The sequence below is a fragment of the Antedon mediterranea genome, chromosome 7 (assembly GCF_964355755.1).
Source record: "Antedon mediterranea chromosome 7, ecAntMedi1.1, whole genome shotgun sequence".
Classification (NCBI taxonomy): Eukaryota; Metazoa; Echinodermata; class Crinoidea; order Comatulida; family Antedonidae; genus Antedon; species Antedon mediterranea.
The window spans coordinates 20,808,369-20,828,262 of record NC_092676.1 but is presented as its reverse complement, the minus strand read 5'-3'; the positions used below and the strand labels follow the sequence as shown (position 1 = coordinate 20,828,262).

General features: G+C 31.6%; 2 protein-coding genes and 1 long non-coding RNA gene across 3 annotated transcripts; 2 read left to right on the top strand and 1 right to left on the bottom strand.

Moving 5' to 3' along the window:
• The first annotated feature begins 486 nt into the window (after positions 1-486).
• On the top strand, positions 487-5,069 carry LOC140054476 (CMP-N-acetylneuraminate-poly-alpha-2,8-sialyltransferase-like). Its single transcript, XM_072099477.1, has 5 exons — positions 487-798; positions 1,497-1,562; positions 1,879-1,926; positions 2,607-3,113; positions 3,358-5,069. Exons 1-5 carry the CDS (start codon positions 677-679, stop codon positions 3,614-3,616), a joined length of 1,002 nt encoding a protein of 333 aa, XP_071955578.1. The 5' UTR covers positions 487-676; the 3' UTR covers positions 3,617-5,069.
• Positions 5,070-7,797: 2,728 nt separating this feature from the next.
• Positions 7,798-15,506, top strand: LOC140054478 (CMP-N-acetylneuraminate-poly-alpha-2,8-sialyltransferase-like). The gene is made up of 5 exons (XM_072099478.1): positions 7,798-8,042; positions 10,317-10,382; positions 13,056-13,103; positions 14,031-14,537; positions 14,778-15,506. The coding sequence occupies exons 1-5, from the start codon at positions 7,921-7,923 to the stop codon at positions 15,034-15,036; spliced, it is 1,002 nt and encodes a 333-aa protein (XP_071955579.1). The 5' UTR covers positions 7,798-7,920; the 3' UTR covers positions 15,037-15,506.
• A 2,110-nt stretch (positions 15,507-17,616) lies between these two features.
• On the bottom strand, positions 17,617-19,066 carry LOC140055343 (uncharacterized). Its single transcript, XR_011846661.1, has 3 exons — positions 18,969-19,066; positions 18,654-18,759; positions 17,617-17,636 (listed from the first exon to the last, which is right to left on the bottom strand). It is a non-coding gene; the product is annotated as an uncharacterized lncRNA (long non-coding RNA).
• Between the last annotated feature and the right edge of the window lie 828 nt (positions 19,067-19,894).

The following is a 19,894-nucleotide window of genomic DNA, read 5'->3' as shown; positions in this document are numbered from 1 at the left end:
GTTGTTGAGGCGACTTTTTTTCATTCTCCTCATCTTATCGTTTTAAATTAATTACTTAAATTTCAGTATATCACCAGGCGGTTTAGAAATAACTTTCTATGCCTAATGTGTTTATATAGGTTACATATAGGCCTATAATTCAGATGTTACATAAATATTGTAATCTATTTCAGTTTTCTGCTTTTCGTGGAAGATCAGTGTGTGGAGAGAAATTTTCTTCTGGTGGTTATTAGATTATAGAATGTATAATGTACCATTTATTTGCTCTCTGTGCAAAACCTGCGTAGAATCTGCGTCTTCGCATTGCGTCTCTACTGAGAACCAAGCTTTATTACGCATTTAATTATTTTGAACATTATTTTGTTGTTTCCTGTTTCTAACTGTATTCTACTATGTTGTTTGAACAAATAAAATGCATACATAACATACGATATACGGTAAATTGTTCCATAATGCAATTGGTAATGTAGTTTCTACCAGAAACGCATTTTCACGGTTTAGTGAACACACAACAGGCTGTCGGTTAAGGTCTATGTTAAGGATTTATTTCCTCCGCGATTTCGCTTAATTTTGCACTGCCGTAAAATATTATTACTGCTAAAATCTATTTTTCAAAAGGTTGTCATCACCTTTAGAGGATTATTTTTACTTCGTTATCACCTTGCAGGAAGTTACAATGGCAAGAACACAGTCAATGTTAATGCGAAGATTTACTTGGTTTTTACTGGGTGCGGTTACCGTCCATATTTTTCAAATCATAGCAAAGCATCGGACAGTCATTTCAAGCGATAACAGTCCGTAAGTTGTTGTGTTTATTATGTTGAAATGGATTGTTGATTAATATTAGTATTTTAATAATAATCAACATCATTATCTTATATCAAAAGTATCTTTTGCTAAAGTTTATTATATATTTAAAGCTTCACTTGTACTGTTAACATACTGTATTTCAAAATAGTGTTATTAGATGGTTTAAATCAACTTTGTCAATGTATATAACCTCATGTATAATTGTTTAGTTTATGATAATAATAAAACGGCTTGGTGGCTTAGAACTTAAAACAGTACATTTTCCGATTAACCAGTGACCCGAGTTATAGAACAATTATATGAAATATTATTTAATATAAATTTTGTTATACACAAAATTAAATAAATTTAGAAATAAATTCTATTAAATATTTCCGGATGACATTAATAATTCTTTCAATGCATTTTTAATGTTATCTTTTAATACACTACCATTTCCAACCTCGTAAACAAATTCTAAACGAAATGTGCATAATAATTCTCACAACACGGTTGTTCAACACGGACTTTGAATATACTATTCTTATTCACTTTCGTAGGCAATATCATGATTTTCTTTATAAAAAGACAAACTAAATAATTACAACTAAATTAAACCAAATATCCATTCTCTGACCGACACTTTGACTATTTTTTCTTTGAATTTCAATTTTTTATTTATTTTTTTTTTCATTTTTGTATTTTAGGAAACAACATGGCACCTTCAGGTGCTTGTTAAACACCAACGTGAATCTGGAAATATCAACATTAAGGTAGCATATTATATAATGTGTAAACTGTAGTTATAATAATAACAATAAGTTAAGTTTATATGAGCGACCAAAGCAAGCTCTAAATGCGTTGTGCAATAAAACAGGAAATATCAACATTAAAGATGTATTGTCCCCAAAAACATGAAAAATGAAGATTAATTAAATCAGACTTTGAATGTCATTTTGTATTTTTAATAAAGTTAATCACTTCCATAGAAAAAATACGAAAAAAATAATGTTTTCACTTGTAAAATGACAAAATAAATGGTTAAATTCAACTAAAAATCCATTGACCAATTTGATATTTTTTTTGTAGGAAAGTATTGATTAATCATATTAAAGAAAGTAAAGCATTAGATATGAGGTAAGTCTTTGTTTTCGTTTTTACTGGATATGTTAATCATATCACTGTTCATAATACACGGTGGCATTATACCTTCCTACAAATAGAACTTGACTATAAAGATGTTTCCATTTTTCCTACGCGCTTATATTGCAGCCTTCTTTTGTTGTATACCGTGTAATATTATAATGCTCTTTGTGGCTTTTTTACAAGATACGGATTCATTTGATAAATCTATTTGAATATTAATTACACAAACTAGATTATTATTGTAATTTGACACAGAACAAAAAGGTATAACTATAAATAACAAAATTAAAAATATTCAAATTGATTATCAGTACATGTAATGTAAATTGTAATAAATTAATGCATTATTTTGTTCGTTTTTTTTTTAAGGAAGTGAATAACTTTATTAAAAGTGAAAAATGGCCGATTCAAAGTCTGATTTTAGGGTGATTTGAAAAACAAAAAGACCAAAGTCTCATACTAATAATATTGAAGTGTTTTTATTGAAGTACTATATTATACTTTTTTTATACTGATTTTACATGTAAAATTGACAGTTCGAATTAAATAAAAATGGTTTGCTTCTAACAAAGAGAACGAAAAGTATGCAACTGAATTTGAACATGCCTGTCTAGAGTTTTTTTTAATTCAATTATAAGCCCAGAATGTATATGTTTTTATTTCTATTACAGAAAACGACTTCAGAAGGCTGGATTCAAACCGTCTCTATTAACACTAATTTACAAAGATGGCTTCAAACAGAAAAAACGAAGGACAAAATTACCAGAAGGTATCGACAGTATTCCTATGCAAGGAACCTGTGCAGTTGTAGGCAGTGCTGGTATTCTACTAAACAGCAGTTGTGGACGTGAAATAGATGAACACGACTTTGTTTTTAGAGGAAATCTTGCACAAACTATTGGTTTTGAACAAGACGTTGGTAGTAAAATAGATATGATGGTGCTCAATGAGGCCGCCAGTATCGAAAGCGGTTTATGTCTAACAAACACTTCAAATAGTTGCTACAGAACTTTATACGAGACGTTTAAAGAGCTACATGATACGTATATATGGATTTCTAAATTGAACGTAGAAAAGAATATAAGTTACGCACATAATCTTGTAGCAGGTATCAAACAGAATAATTTAACAGTTAGAATTGTATATTCGTACCGAGGTATACTACCACTAGTTACAAAGTAAGTATCATCTTAATCTTACTATTCTTTCAGTAACTTCCGTTTTTGTAAGACAGTGGATTTGAGCTGGGGATTTAACGTTTCTTACAAGAATGTTCAACCAGTAAAATAATGATAATGCATACTGAAAATGAACATAATTAAAGATTACAGGAGTAAATTGACATCAGCACATTAAATTATGCATGCATAAATATAATTTTCTTCATAGCCTACAACAAATGAGTTTTTTTTTTTTTTTCAGATTTTGGAAAATAAGAAACCCATCGCTTGGGTTAATCATGTATACAGCAGCTGGGTCAATGTGTCGATATGTTTCGTTATATGGTTTTTATCCATTTTATAAATCACCGAGTGGCCAACCGTTAAAACATCATTACTACGACAACAGGACACTGAATTATACCACTAATCACCACATGCCAGCCGAATACGAACTTTTAACATCATTAAATAAAAATCGAACCATTCGTTTAGTTTCAGATAGATGTAGAATTGCTTGAATGGGTAGGGTGTAAACATTGCTTTAATTATAAGTGGTACCTTTTGTGTGTAATCCAACAAATAACAACAACATTATATGCAATAATATCACATGTGTTTTTCAATGTTCAACCTTAGACTTTAAAACTATTGAACTTTCCGATAAGAATCTCTCTCAATGTTCTTCACACACATCCGCCGATTTCGACTATAGAATCATAATTATATTCTTAACTTGAATAAAGCCTTGTCTACACTCTAAAACTTGATGTGACAAAAAAATGTGATGTTCCCATACATGAACATGATGATGTCAAATCACTACCATATATGGGCACATCACACCTTTTTTGTCAAACTAGTTTGATAGTGTATGCAGAGCTTAATTCAATTCAATTCAATTTCTTTATTGCTTAAGGAAAGTCAACAATGTTTTACCTGTATGCTCCGTTGAGTAGTTTTGTAATTTTTGCTATGTTTGGTTTTACTATTATAGTTGTTTAAGATCTGTTTCTTTTGTATGTGCTTAAGTGTTATTCAATCTGTATTAAGCTTTTGCTGTGTTACTTTGGCAAATGTGCTAACAAAGAGAAATGTGAGTGAGTTAACAGAATAGTTAGGAATGCAAGCAAAATTACTGGTGTCGAGATTAAAGATATCACACAAATGTGTAATGATGAAATGATATCTAAATTAAATAGTATTTTATCTAATGAATCTCATATTCTCAACAATAAGTTAGTAGTTACCAGATCTGGAAAATTAACAACAATTCCAGTTAAAACAAATAGACATAAATTTTCATTCTTACCTAGCGCTATTAGACTACGCAACAATGAGTTTCAAAGTTAGGTCATCAGGTCTGTTGTATTTTATATTGCTTGATCAGTTGTTGTTAATCACGAATGTAAATAATGTGTTTATTGTTTTGCTTGTGTTTTTCTGCCAAGGAAACAATTATCATTGTACTATGTATGAATGACTTAATAAATCGAATCTGAATCTGAATTAACTACCACTGCAAGAAATTCCGGCCGCCTTCACATCCCTTGCTCCGCCTTTTCTTTTGTTTAATTCGGATGAATGTGGGGGCTTTTGGGCATCCAATGTCAGTTGTTTTAACTTTACAAGCTCAAGTAATTTTATGATTTTATATATAGGCCTATTTTATTCCAACTTCATCTTATACTTGCTTGTTTTACTTTTAATATTACTTAACTAATTTGTTTGGGGCAGCACTATTGTACATTCTGAAGAAACTGTTGTAAGTGTGCTGCAAGTTATTCGTCATTTTTGGAATAAAATGACATTAACACACAGGTCTGTGTCTTCGTGTGAATGTTGTCAAAGCGTGCTTTATAGCGCTCTACACTTGCAAAATGGTGCAAACAACATCAAAAGAAAAAAATATCCCAACAAAATACAATCCAGGTCCTCCACAATTAATTCAGCTTTGTTATTTATGCATCATCATCAAATGTATACTAATTAGATAAAGAAAGTTGATGATAGATTATTAAAGAATTTCAAACCATGTCGTCAACCGAGAATTAACATGGTCCAAGTACACTTTTGAAAGTTTTGAAAAAAACACGATTAAAAATTCTGAATCCAATTGCTGCTATTCTAATATGTTTATTTCGATATTTGGTATTACATAATACATATAAAGGTTAGTTGAAATGAGCCTGCTGTCATATTTTTGTCAGCGCGTTTACATGGAATTCTGGGTAATTAATTTTGCAGATAAACCATTCTAACTTCAAAAGAAAAAAACAAATCAGTGTAACATATGTCTATCTGCAGTTTTCATGTTTAAACGTACTTAAGAATGAACAATTCTAATTGGTTAAATGCTGAAAACGTTTTCCCCTCTCTAAGGGATTTAATTTTTAACTCTATGCTATGTAAACGACTGTACTTTAACAAACTAACCTAATTTTGGACCTGAATGATTATTATACAATGTCTTAAAATTAACGGTATGCTTTGAAAACTTCAGAACTCCTAAAACAAAACACCAGTTCAATTTACAAACCAAAGTTGACAGTGCACAATATTGTGTTAACATGAGTTAAATGTCAACATAGCTCTAATGTCAACATTAGCTTCACTAAGATTTCCATCCGGTTTTGCTACTACTGGGTCAGGCACTTCAAACAGCTCTGCCTGTAGCCTGTTATTACTGTCACGGATTCTTGTTTTTTTTGTGCTCGATCAAATTAGCTGTAAATCCAATTATCAGAGAAGCATATTTTGTACTTTTTGGTTAATTTTGTTCAAATAGGAGACTAAACGTCTGAACCGCAAAACGTGTAGAATCATCATCGGCATTTTTTGGGTAAGTTTTTGTCCAATGATATCAAACAGACTGAGCCTCTAACACGAAGCCGATTAGCGGGTTGGGAGTATGCCATTGTCATATTTATTGCATTCAACGCTCTCGGATTTATTGTAATTGCTGTGAGTTATGTCACGATTTTCCTCTCTGTTAAGCGATCAGGAGCCACTGTGAACTGGTATGGAAACTAATGATTATAGTTTTTACCGACTTCTGTTGCTGGTTTCCGATTATAGTGATGGGGATTGGTTCAGACCTGAATTGGTGGGATATTCCAGAAGATATATATGTTTGGTCAGCAACATTCATCATACCTATATACTCGTCAGTCAATCCGTATTTGTTCACACTTGTTTATATGCGTTCGAAATTTAAACATTCAATAAATGTTTTCATTAATTATTTCTATTAGCAACTAACATAACTATTATTATGTACTGTAAGCATATCTGTAAGTTAAAGTACTTACTGTAGTTTCATTTCAAGTTTTAACAAGTTTTACAAAATATTTTATTTGCCAACATTAACTATAATGTACTGTATTTTACCGTGTTCGACCACGAATCAATAAAAGTATGAAAGAAATATGAATTCACGAATATACATTAATAATAGGGTGGTTTCACAACCTTACGAATACGAAAACGGATACGTCACACATCCATTTGTGAAACTTTTGAGCTGATCCCAAGTCATTCGTAACTACAACAACACATACCTGCGCTTCGCTTAAATTTACCGCAGTCATATTTTGGACGGCGCCCTCAATATTTCGTTCCCAAGCGAAACAGATTTTTACTGGCTTACGAAAACAAATACGTGTGCGTGACGTATCCGTTTTCGTTATTAGTATTCGTAGCGTTGCAAAACCTCTCTATTTTTACTGGCTTACGAAAACGAATACGTGTGCGTGACGTATCCGTTTTCGTTGCTAAAGCTCTCTAATATTAGTAGGCCTAACTATTATAGTCATTGCTAACTAGCGGTCAAATAGCAGACATTTTCTAAAGTCAGCAGTAACTAGCCATGAAAGCTATACGGTCAAATAGCAGATATTTCTAAAGAAAGAAATAGCAGAAACTATGAAGTACCCAATTTAGCGCACAAATAGCAAAAACTAGCAATCTTAACTGGAAAGCGGTAATGTAAGGAAGCAGTAACTCATAGCCACAATACTATACCTACGGTCAAATAGATTTCCTAAAGATAGAAATAGCAGAAACTATATGAAGTAACTAACCAATTACAGGTCAAGTCGGTCAAATAGCAAAGAAAGTGGTACGGTACAATGTAAACCATTAATTAGCCCACCTAGCTATACTAGCGATGAAATTGCAGACATTTTCTAAAGATAGACACAGCAAAAACTATGCAGCAACTACTCAGTTACTATACATTTTAATTAAGAAATAGCAGAAACCTGCAAGAGTAGGAACTATCCAATACTCAGCAAGCGGTCAAATTCAGATCAGAAACTATAGCGTTTAATACAGAAGTAGCAGAATATAACTACGAATAATGGTGTATGTATAGTAAGTAGGGAAAAAAACAAAAAAACTCGTAGTAACCAGAAACAAGCTTTGTTATTTGGAATTTGATTTTAAACATTATTTTGTTTCTCCTCTGTACGTTCACATTATTCTATGTTGTTTCCTGTTTCTAACTGTATTTTACTATGTAGTTTGAACAAATAAAATGTTATCATTTACATGGACATACATAACATTAGGGTATACGGTATTGTTCCATAATGCAATTACTAGGAAACACATTTTCACGGTTTAGTGAACACAAAAGGACGCAGTCGCAGTTTGGTCGTCTATGCACATTAATTATTTATTTCCTCCGCGATTTCGCTTACTTTTGCACTGCAGTAGCCTAAATTATTTTTATAAAATATTTTACTAATATTATATTTCTAAAGGTTCTCATCACTGTTAGAGGATTATTTGTGTTTCGCTATCACCTTTCAGCAAGTTTTCAATGGCAAGTTCTCAGTCAATATTAGCGCGAAGATTTACTTGGTTTTTACTGGGTGCGGTTACCGTCTATATTTTTCAAATCATAGCAAAGCATCGGACAGTCATTTCAAGTGATAACAGTCCGTAAGTTGTAACGTGTATTATATTGAAATTGATTGGTGATTACATTTTGTTTGTTACTATTTATAATAATCATCATTATTTAACTACTATGGAGTAGTTTTGCGTCAGGGAGTTGAGTAATTTGTCAGATGTGTTGCCCTACTCTTTGTACTCAAATATATATAGTATAACGTACAAATTACGTCAGAGTAGGGCAAAACATCTGACCAATTATCTTAGATCAAAAGCATCTTTTTGTTTATTTATATATTTAAAGCTTAACTTGTATTGTTTAACATGTTGTATTTCAAAATAGTGTTATAATTATTTGTAAATATATGCAACCTCATGTATCAATTTGAATTGGAACGGCACTCCGAGAGTACATAAACAAATAAATTCTCCTTTCATCGGGGAAACAATTTTTGTTTGTGTCTTAATGCTGTGTGATTAGGCTAATTTCACTACAAACATGTGTATGTGATTTTAATTTAGTGGCAGAAACAACATTTAGTATGAAATTATGGGTGTTGCCACTATGCCCCTGGGTCCGCCCCTGATGTCAAATCACAAATTATAACTCTTGCTCCAAAGTTTTTTGGACAAGTAGCAATGCAATTTCAGTTGACTATCTTTTAACACTAGATAGGTCTGGAAATAATACTAAAAGTGGTTCAGAATTGGGACCCTGGTTCGGATTGCCTCCAAAATATAATTGAGTGAGTGAGATTTTGGTAAAGATTTTGCAATAAATTGTTGAGTAATCCTAAAAAAACAATTTATTTTGACAAGTAACAAGTACTATTACGTGGCAAAATTTTATTTTTACATGATGACATTTATGATGACATTAACAATGATAATCTAATTTTATCTTTTAATAACCTATTATTTCAAACATGATAAAGAATTCCTAAAAAAAAATATGCGTAATTCAAAACACGGACAGAATATTTATGCTGTTATTATTTACTTTCGTTAAAGCTCAGGTACAGGCATGAATTTTAAATATAATATCTTGTTAATTCATCAAAATAATTAATCAAATACAAAATTTTGCAAAATTCTACCATAAAAACCAGTGTTTCGAAGTCTCAAAACAAACGTAGGCCCCAACTATAATAAACTGAATTGACTGGTCGACAAACACATAAATTAAACGCATCACCACAATAATTGTTTGGTGTCGCCGAAGCTTCCATTTATTTGTTTGGCTACACCCAGCACGAAGCTCAATTGTCGACTGCCCCGCACAACAACCTGAGCAATGTTTATATATAGCTAATTTGCATAAAGGTGTAACAAAGAACAATACAGTATGCTCTATTGCACACTGACGTATTCACCTTCTGAACATTCTCCCCTTCATTTAGGTAACTCCTCAATCTTTTGCATATTATTTTTCATTTTATCCTTAATAACTTAATACAATTACTACTTCAATTACTTAATACAATACTACATACTTAAATAACACCACAATACAATCCATCGTCATTGTTGTTTCAGTCACTTTTTTTTTCTTTTTACAATAATTTTTATTTCTTATTAACAATCTACAATTCCAATTAATTTTATGTACAATTTATTTAATTATTTCAATTTAATTTAACATTTAATTATTCTAATTTCTATGGAATTGCGCTTTAACATTTAAACATAACATACTACATACTATTCCGATAACATACTCCGACATAAGACTTTTTTTTCAGTAGTTGGGTAGTTTAATCAAATGTAATAACATGTCTGGTGACTCCCTAAAATGTGAAAAAAGATGGTGGATATACGGTGGATACTTTTTGCTATCATAAAAATCTGAAGTTGAATAAAAATACCAGAAATTCAATTTATATTGCCTATATTAAGTCATCTGATAACATTTTTTACCACATATTTTATTTTTCATTTTTTTTTTTAAATGCCTCTCTATTTACAAAATCTGTGTACAAAAGAATAGAGATTTTACTGTGTAATTTGAACTATCCCCCCACTGATAAGAAAGTGCTTATTTTCAACAAGCTCGTGTAACACAAATAAAATCAAAAAAATTATAGATCGATAATTATTGGAATGTATGATCAATAGAAATTTTTTGCCCGCACCTGGCCTTTAAGAACACCAACAATATCATGATTTCCTATTTAAAAAAAAAAAACAAAACAAACAATTAAATTTAACAAAAAAAAATCTATTGTCTCACCGAAATTTAGACTATTTTTTCTTTCAATTTCAGTTTTTTAATTTTTGTTTATATTTTATATACGATATCATATTTGTATTTTAAACTTATAGGAAGCAATATGACACCTTCAGGGGTTGGTTAAACACCAGCGTGAATCTGGAAGCATCAACATTAAGGTATATTGTATAATTTAAACTGTAGTTATAACAATAACAAAGAGTTAACTTTATATGAGCGACCAAAGAAAGCTCCAAATACGTTGTACAATAAAACAGGAAATATCAACATTAAGGTATATATATATATATATATATATATATATATATATATATATATATATATATATATATATATATTCAGGTTGAAATTTTCAGACCGTTTGGATAGAGTGCTCAATACCAAGGTAGAGCATAAATATATAAATAAATAAAATAACAGCATGTTATGTTTTATATTTCACCTGAAGAGTGCGGCCAGCTACATGCTGGTCGTACGAAACAAATTTGTAGTGATTAAAACAATGAAGTAACCAAGTTTTCTGCTGTTATTTTATTTATATATATATATATATATATAAACACAATAGGCAAAGAACATTAATTCTAAACCGCCCGGTGATATACTGAAATTTAATTAATTAATTTGAAACGATATATATTGCACTGATGAAGGGCTAGTGTTGCCCGAAAGCTCTGCTAACTTTTCTGTCTGTTTTACTTCTCGTTTTGATTTAGCTTTTCGCTTTATTTTGTATCTCCATTGAGATCCAGCCACTGATACCCACAGCATTGTCATTTTTTCAGTAATTTGCCTTTGGATTTATATATATATATATATATATATATATATATAATATAATAATTTGAAACGATAAAGAGGAGGAAATCTGTGAGAATGAGAAAACGTCGCCACAACCGAGACTCGAACTCGGACCGCTTGCTTGATATGCAGATGTACTAACCATTAGACCACTGGGGCTTTCATGGTATTGTTCAAACTCGATTGGATAGCGACTCTTTAACATTCTCGGCGTGGTACGGCGGAACAGCACTAGTCCTCAGTTGTACGCACGCGCACCAGAGATCAAATTGATACGCCCTCATCTTTCAGTATTTTTATTCACGAGGCGGGATCTCCGAAGAGATACTTTTATATATATAAACAAGAGTCGCTATTTATTTAAGCAAACAAAGCAAGCTGGAAAAAGTAGGAAAATGTCAACATTAAGATGTATGATGTAATGTATAATAACCGTAAATTAAGACACTTCGAAAAGCTCATGTAACACAAATAAAATCCAAAAAATTATAGATCGATAATTATTGGAATGTATGATCAATAGAAATGTTTTACCCGCACCTGGCCTTAAGAACACCAACAATATCATGATTTCCTTTTTTAAAAAAAAAGACAAAACAAACAATTAAATTTAACAAAAAAAATCTATTGTCTCACCGAAATTTAGACTATTTTTTCTTTCAATTTCAGTTTTCAGTGGTACGGCGGAAACAGCGCTAGTCCTCAGTTGTACGCACGCGCACCAGAGATCAAATTGATACGCCCTCATCTTTCAGTATTTTTATTCACGAGGCGGGATGCGATTTTTTTTTTTCGTACATAAGTTGGGGACCCCTCATGAAACGTCACAAAATAAACATGAATAATTCATCAGTTAAATTTGTTGTTCCGCGTGCACCCAAGCGTACAGCAACAAGAAGTGATTACACGAACAACTGCGATACGATTCTTTCTACAGTAGGCCTAGGATTCTAGGTCAATTCACGTGATTGCCTTCGCGCACTCTTCTTCACACACACGCCACTATGCAAAATGTGTCCGAGGCTAATCGACAGCTAGGCAAGACATTAAACTAACTATTAATTGGACATAGCCCAAAGAAAGCTTAGACCCACAAGAATAAAAAATGTGTATAATTTGTGTACTGTAATTTTTTAATTCTGCTATTTTATTATCAAACAATATGCATGTACTCAAAGGAACTTTAAAAATGCGGGTATATGAACACGAGATGGGAAGATTAGACCCACGAGAATAAAAAATATATTTTTGTGTAATGTTATTGTTTAATTTTGCTGACTTATTACTCGGACTGTGTCGTCATACCTAACACATACACACGTCACACACAACACCCACACAGCTACTACTAGAATAGACATGGGTTTAGAGACTAATAATTAGGCATAATAGTATTAATAGAAACTATAATTTTAACACGTAATTCTTTAGTAATAAATTATATTAAAAACACCATAAACTAAAGGCTGATTATTTCGACAATCCACACAAAACGCCGCTATTCTTTTATGAAATCCCACGCGGCAACCACAGCGGAGATAGGCCTAGAATCGTACCGCACTTGTGTAATCACTTCTTGTTGCTATACGCTTGGGTGCACACGGAACAAGAAAATTTAACTGATGAATTATTCATGTTTATTTTGTGACGTTTCATAAGGGGGTCCCCAACTTATGTACGAAAAAAAAATCGCAGGCGGGCGAGATCTCCGAAGAGATACTTTTATATATATAAACAAGAGTCGCTATTTATATAAGCGAACAAAGCAAGCTGGAAAAAGTAGGAAATGTCAACATTAAGATGTATGATGTAATGTATAATAACCGTAAATAAAGACACTTCGAAAAGAAGTCTTCAGCGTGGTTTAAAAAATTTAAAATTAGCACACTGCCGGATGAAATTAATTGGTAGGGAGCTGCCAAAACGAAAACTTTCCGATAAGTACCGTAATGTTAGCTATTACTTCTTATCAAAAGAGTATTTAGTTTACGTGTATCCATTATAATTTTAACATATGATTTTGTTTGTAGGAAAGTATTGACTAATCACATTAAAGGAAGCAAAGCATTAGATATGAGGTAAGTTTTGCTTTCGTTTTTATTGGATACGGTAATCATTTCACTGATCATAATACATGGTGGCATTATACCTTCCTAGTTATCATATCAAATAGAACTTGGCTATATATGACTATTTCTGGTTTTTTTTACCCTGCTTATTGCAGCCTTCTTTTAATAATAATATAATGTCTGCCATCACAAATTCACATGTATGCATGGTCTGCTTAGATAGCAAGTACCAAACAGAACTTTACATTTTCATTGTAAGCTATACAAGAAACAGATAGACTTGAAAGAATTCTACACCAATTAAAATCAGATTTGGTGACGAAACGTTTATTGTATATAATACAAACTGTTGAATTTCTATATAAGTTGTATAATATAATACAATGATCTTGGTGTACTTTTTACAAGATACGGATTCATTAATAATAATGACACAAACAAATACAATGAAAGCAGTATATTGGCTCAGAGAGAATATTAGTTATTATGATTACTAAACTAATAATATTCAAATTGTTTGTCACACTATGGTTTTGGTTAAACTTAACCGTTTATTTCATCTTTTTATAAGTGGGTACTGTATTATTTTCTTCGTTTTTTTTCTAAAGTGAATGACTTTATTAAACTGTAAAATGGCATATTCAAAGTCTAAATTTAGGGAAATTTGAAAAATAAAAAGAGCAAATGCTAAAATTCTTCCTTAATTGTTTTTCATAATAATATTAGAGAGTTTTTAGTATGCATGCTATATTACTTTTTTGAATACTGATTTTACATATAAAATTGACGGTGGTTTGAATGAAATAAAAGTGGTTTGTTCTCACGAAATAGAACAAAAAGTATGCATATGCCTCATACTGAATTCGAACATGCCTGTCTAGAGTTTCTTTTAATCAATTATAAGCCCAGAATTTATAAGTTTGTATTCTATTAAAGAAAACGACTTCAGAAGGCTGGATTCAAACCGTCTCTATTAACACTAATTTACAAAGATGGCTTCAAACAGAAAAAACGAATGACAAAATTACCAGAAGGTATCGACAGTATTCCTCTGCGAGGATCCTGTGCAGTTGTAGGCAGTGCTGGTAATCTACTAAACAGCAGTTGTGGACGTGAAATAGATGAACACGACTTTGTTTTTAGAGGAAATCTTGCACAAACTATTGGTTTTGAACAAGACGTTGGTGGTAAAATAGATATGATGGTGCTCAATGAGGCCGCCAGTATCGAAAGCAGTATATGTCTAACAAACACTTCAAATAGTTGCTACAAAACTTCATACGAAACGTTTAAAGAGCTTAATGACACATATATATGGATTTCTAAATTGAACGCAGAAAAGAATATAAGCTACGCACATAATCTAGTAGCAGGTATCAAACAGAATAATTTAACAGTTAGAATTGTATATTCGTACCGAGGTATGCTACCACTAGTTACAAAGTAAGTATCATCTTAATCTTACTATTCTTTCATTAACTTCCGTTTTTGTAAGACAGTGGATTTGAGCTGGGGATTTAACGTTTCTTACAAGAATGTTCAACGAGTAAAATAATAATAATAATGCATACTGAAAATGAACATAATTAAAGATAACAGGAATAAATTGACATCAGCACATTAAATTATGCATGCATAAATATAATTTTCTTCATAGCCTACAACAAATGAGTTTTCTTTCAGATTTTGGAAAATAAGAAACCCATCTCTGGGGTTAATCATGTATACAGCAGCTGGGTCAATGTGTCGATATGTTTCATTATATGGTTTTTATCCATTTTATAAATCACCGAGTGGCAAACCGTTAAAACATCATTACTACGACAACAGGACACTGAATTATACCACCAATCACCACATGCCAGCCGAATACGAACTTTTAACAACATTAAATAAAAGTCGAACCATTCGTTTAGTTTCAGATAGATGTAGAATTATTTGAGTGGGTGGGGTGTAAACATTAAAAAAAAAAATTATAAGTGGGCCTTGGTGTGTAACACAAAAAATAACAACATAATTATATTATATGCAATAATATCTATGTGTTTTTTCCGATAAGGATGGCTTTTAATTTTCCTCACACACAATAATATCACATATGTTTTTCAATGTTCAACCTCAGGCGTTATTAAACTCTCCGATAAGGATCTCTTTACATTTTCGTCACACACATCCGTCGATGTTGACTATACAATCACACTTCTATAAGGAATATAGTATTTCAGGAATTTTCTCCAAAATTGAATTGGATAAGGAAGTCAACAATGCTTTAAGTACATACGTTATGCTCCGTGGAATTGTTTTGTAATGTCATGGTTATTTATTTAATATAGACTTTCATTACGGTTTTACATAATATATTGTTTGAAGGTTTGCATGGCGAAATCAAATGTTGATATAAAGTTTGCGGTACACCACGTATATTAGTTCTGAAAAGAACTGTTGAGTTTCTCGTCGTTTCAATGAATACTGATATTGATCGAAACATCGAGAAATTCAACAGTTATTTCCAGAATTAATATACGTGGTGTACCGGTATTACATTTTGCTTTACATTAAAAAAATACAATAACGTAACGATTTAATAGATTTTCTTTTGTACTGTAGTCAATGGTGTCAAAATAATAATTTATTGAACACAATAATACCAATTCTATGCCGCTTTTAACAGCCTATTGACAATCATCTAGATGCGCGTCTATTAAGCTCATTGATCAAACTCTATAAATTAACACTTAGTTCGTTCTCTACAACGTCCTTTGGTATATTTGTTACAGATGCGTTTTCATCACTCGTTGAAGATTCGACCTTTTGTTTGCAGCACATGTTTCTCTCAACTATAGAAATACTTTCTGATAATTCAAAACTACTTTCAGAATCGCTGTTTTCTTTCTCTCGCCAAATGAATATGAATATCCTTCCGAGTAGCAACATAATAAAAGTTTCATAAATGATAAGCATATTATAAATCGCTGAAATATAAATTAGAAAATACAAATTATTGGGGTTGTCAACGTTTGTGGATGGTTTTCGATAAAATATTGCTATAAAAGAAATTGAAAATGATATTTCAAAAGTAAAATAATTCTTTTGGAATGAGATTTGTGTAAATGTTATCACTTTGTATATGAAGGTCTTGTGTAGGGTGTTTTCTTCAGCTCTTAGAGGTTTCATAACATTGGCGCTTTATAAATCCTGGAACACAACACAAAGAATTTGATGCCGGAAAACACTTATTAATAATGAAATGTATACCTATATTTATAATATATACCTTTATGAGGTCTGAATTTGTATTTGAAAATATGATAACCTAACGACCTAACACATACAGAAAAAAACAAAACACGAAACTCATGAATAAAAGTAATATAGACTAGTGCAATACCCATGGGCATATATTGTATTTAGCTTTTATAGAAAAAGTGATAGAAAGTATTATGGTATCATCATTTGAATCATCCAGGCTCCATAACAAAATGATGGAGATCCTGAGATGATCTGATACCAGTGGTTTTTTTTGTGCCTTTTTTATTTAACCTTATATTTATGCAATTGATTTTGTATGAACATCCGTTTCCGGAATAAAAGTAAAATAACTGATGAATGAATAGGCAAACAGAGGCCTATTTACTGTCCGCGAGGCAGCACATAATACTTAAAGATATATGTATTGTCCTCTAAAAACATAACAGATTTGAATAGGCCATATTTATACACTTCTTTACAAAACGAATAAAAATAATTATCTCACCTAATACTGACAAAATGAAATCGTTAAATTTAGCAAAAACCACGGTCTGACAGACAATAGTATGTTTTGCTTTACATTTTCGGTCAAAGTGAATGTAATGAATAGGATAGTATTAGGCCTATTTGTCATTAAAATGGCATAATGTTTTTTTTTAAATACATATTTTTTCCAACTGGACAATACATCTGTAATACAAAAAGGCAATTACAACCAACGAATAAGCAAATATTTAAGTTGAAATAAAATAATTTGATACCGGGGAACACTTAGGCTTACATTAAAATACACAAACCAAAAACTGTGGTGTTGTTGGTGCATATACTACGGTAGTCTATGCGCACGCGCGTCAGATACCTACCTGTATAGCAATCCCTCCAGTCTACTACCCTCGCCGTGATATTCAAGGGGTGTCCATATTTGGGAATAATGGCATCATTTCATATCAATCATGTAGAGTATGTAGGGATCTCACGGAATGGACATAAATGTTAACCTATCATGTTTATGAAATAATAGACAAAACAGCAAATATTATACTTACTGTTCGCTCGAGTTTGTGTGTTAAATGGCGGCTTACAGGGAAGAATCACCTCAATATAGGCCAGCATACTTAATATAAAATGCTGGGTATTTCCAACCAGCATAACTAGTTTCATTGCAATAAACTTTGGTGTGATCATAAACTCTTTTAGTGGCTTTTTCGAAGCATTGTAAATTACTGCTAACGAATACACAGCAAATATTGAAGAAATCATAGTAATAATATTCATGTACAGATAGGCTTCAACCTTTAAAGAATAATTTGTAATTAGTATTTCCAACTAATTACTTTAATTATTGAGCTAGTAATAATGATATGCTGAGCGGTAATTTCTTCCATGCTTGTAAAATGTGTAATACTCTAACCATTGATCAGAGAAGATAAGTCTTGTAAGACTTCAATATCCATTACAATAAATAAAAAAGTAAGACAAAACATCAAACGGGAAGTTGGAACACAAAAACCAAAAGGCATATTAACTGATAGCTATAATTATGTTTGTGATGATGATTTAAAAAATAAAATGTCAAAGTATAGAAAATATGCATGTATAAGCCTACAAACAATAAAAAAAAAAGGTCTACGGAGTAGAAAATCTATGAGTTTACGGGTGATACAAAAAAAACAAAGTAAAAGTATCAAATATGAAATGCTTCAATAATTTGAAAATATATAGTCAGCTGACACTATGCCTTCCAAAATTCCTATGTGCAATGTTATAACCAATGGAGAGAGAAAGTGGAAAGGACCCAAGTAAGATTTGTTTTTACTGAAGAAGTATATGGATAAGACCATGATATTTTAAATTGTATACGAAAGGTTAAGAGAGACATTTATATTGTATATATATGATCAGGAAACAATAAAATAGTTTACTTTGTTTCTCCAGATTTTAAAGCCAATACTATTTATATTACAATCGAAATCGAGAGAAACATCGAAATCACAGTGTTATTACATCGAAATATCGAAATGTGTTGTTTCTTTCAATAATATTTATAATAAAAAGAACATTGTTAGGATATGATCTCTCGAGACACCATTTTGTAGTCAATAACATGGTACACGCAATCAATAGTAGGCCTAATTTCTTTAGAAAAATTCAAGAGAATACAAAATCATTAAAAAACAAATACATTCATCCATCTGACCTTCGCCTTGGCGAATGGCGCGAATGCCTGGATGAATCCGGGTTACATGCTCTATAATTTCAATTATATTCAAAAATATTTGAAATGAGATAATTAATGTATTTTCAACATACCGCTTTCGCCGTACCATCTGCCCACAATGTAGCAGCTATGAATAGACTTATTGGTCGGACAACTGCATTCTGAAGAATTCCAAGACGAAGTTTGTGAAAATTACTTCTGTTAAAATAATGTTAATAGCAGGTAATAATATTTATGTAAAAAAACAATGCTTCTACATAATAACTTTACACGAGGTAATCTGGGCTGCTTTAGTAAAGTTTCGATGAGATCTTTCCAAGAAAACCTATTTTGTACACTTTATTATATTTTGTAGACCTATAATACAAAACAATACAATACAACTTAGGAATGCTACTCCAGTTTACCTTGTCATGTTAATTTTTGGAAGGCAGTCACAACAACATGCAATCGGAGGCCTGGCTAGTGAAATTCGGCGATCCTTCAGTTTAATAATCATTGAGTCTACACCGTTATAGTAGTCAATTACCAAAACCACAAAAAGGTAAAGACATATACAATAGTAACTGAAAAAAAGAATGTTTATTGTGACTTTTCAATATTATTTAAATCAATTTTAAATTCTGCATAAACAAAAACAGTTTAAATGTATAGGCCTATGAATTAAATGGGAAGAATATAATATAATAATGAGTTGAAACAATGAACTCGTTAAATGACTGTAAATTAAATTCTCTCTTTAACGAATACAAAACATTAATCATATGTTTTATAACGTTTTATATAATTATACAATAAATCAATACAATGCTGACAAAAATACAACATTGTTTATCTCGGAATCGGATGCTAGGCCACGACAACCAGGGAAGCGCTCAGTTTGGTTGGATTTCGGCCCATTGTGTCTGTATATAATAGGCGTGGGTGTGCTATAACTCATCTCATTACCATAACACTGTGCCTACCAAAGATATATTACTATAGTATATCTATGAGGCCTACACATTCTATCAATCATAAAGCTCGGTTTCCACTTGGACGCAACGCAACGACATCGGCGCAGTGCAAGTGAGTTGACCAATCACGAAGCGACGATCCATCGCGTCGTGATTGGTCAAATTGTTTGCGATTGTGGTAACAAAACTTAAAGACGATACTGTCAGTATTGTATTTCCATTTAATTCGCAATTCTAATTGAAACGTCAGAGAAAGTGTTAACATTAATATGTAACGTGAGAAACGTGTGCATATAGTACTAGTGTGCCTTTATTATTTTCAGGAAATCATGACAGGGCTGCGTTTACCACCACCAAACATTAAGTTTATAGATCTT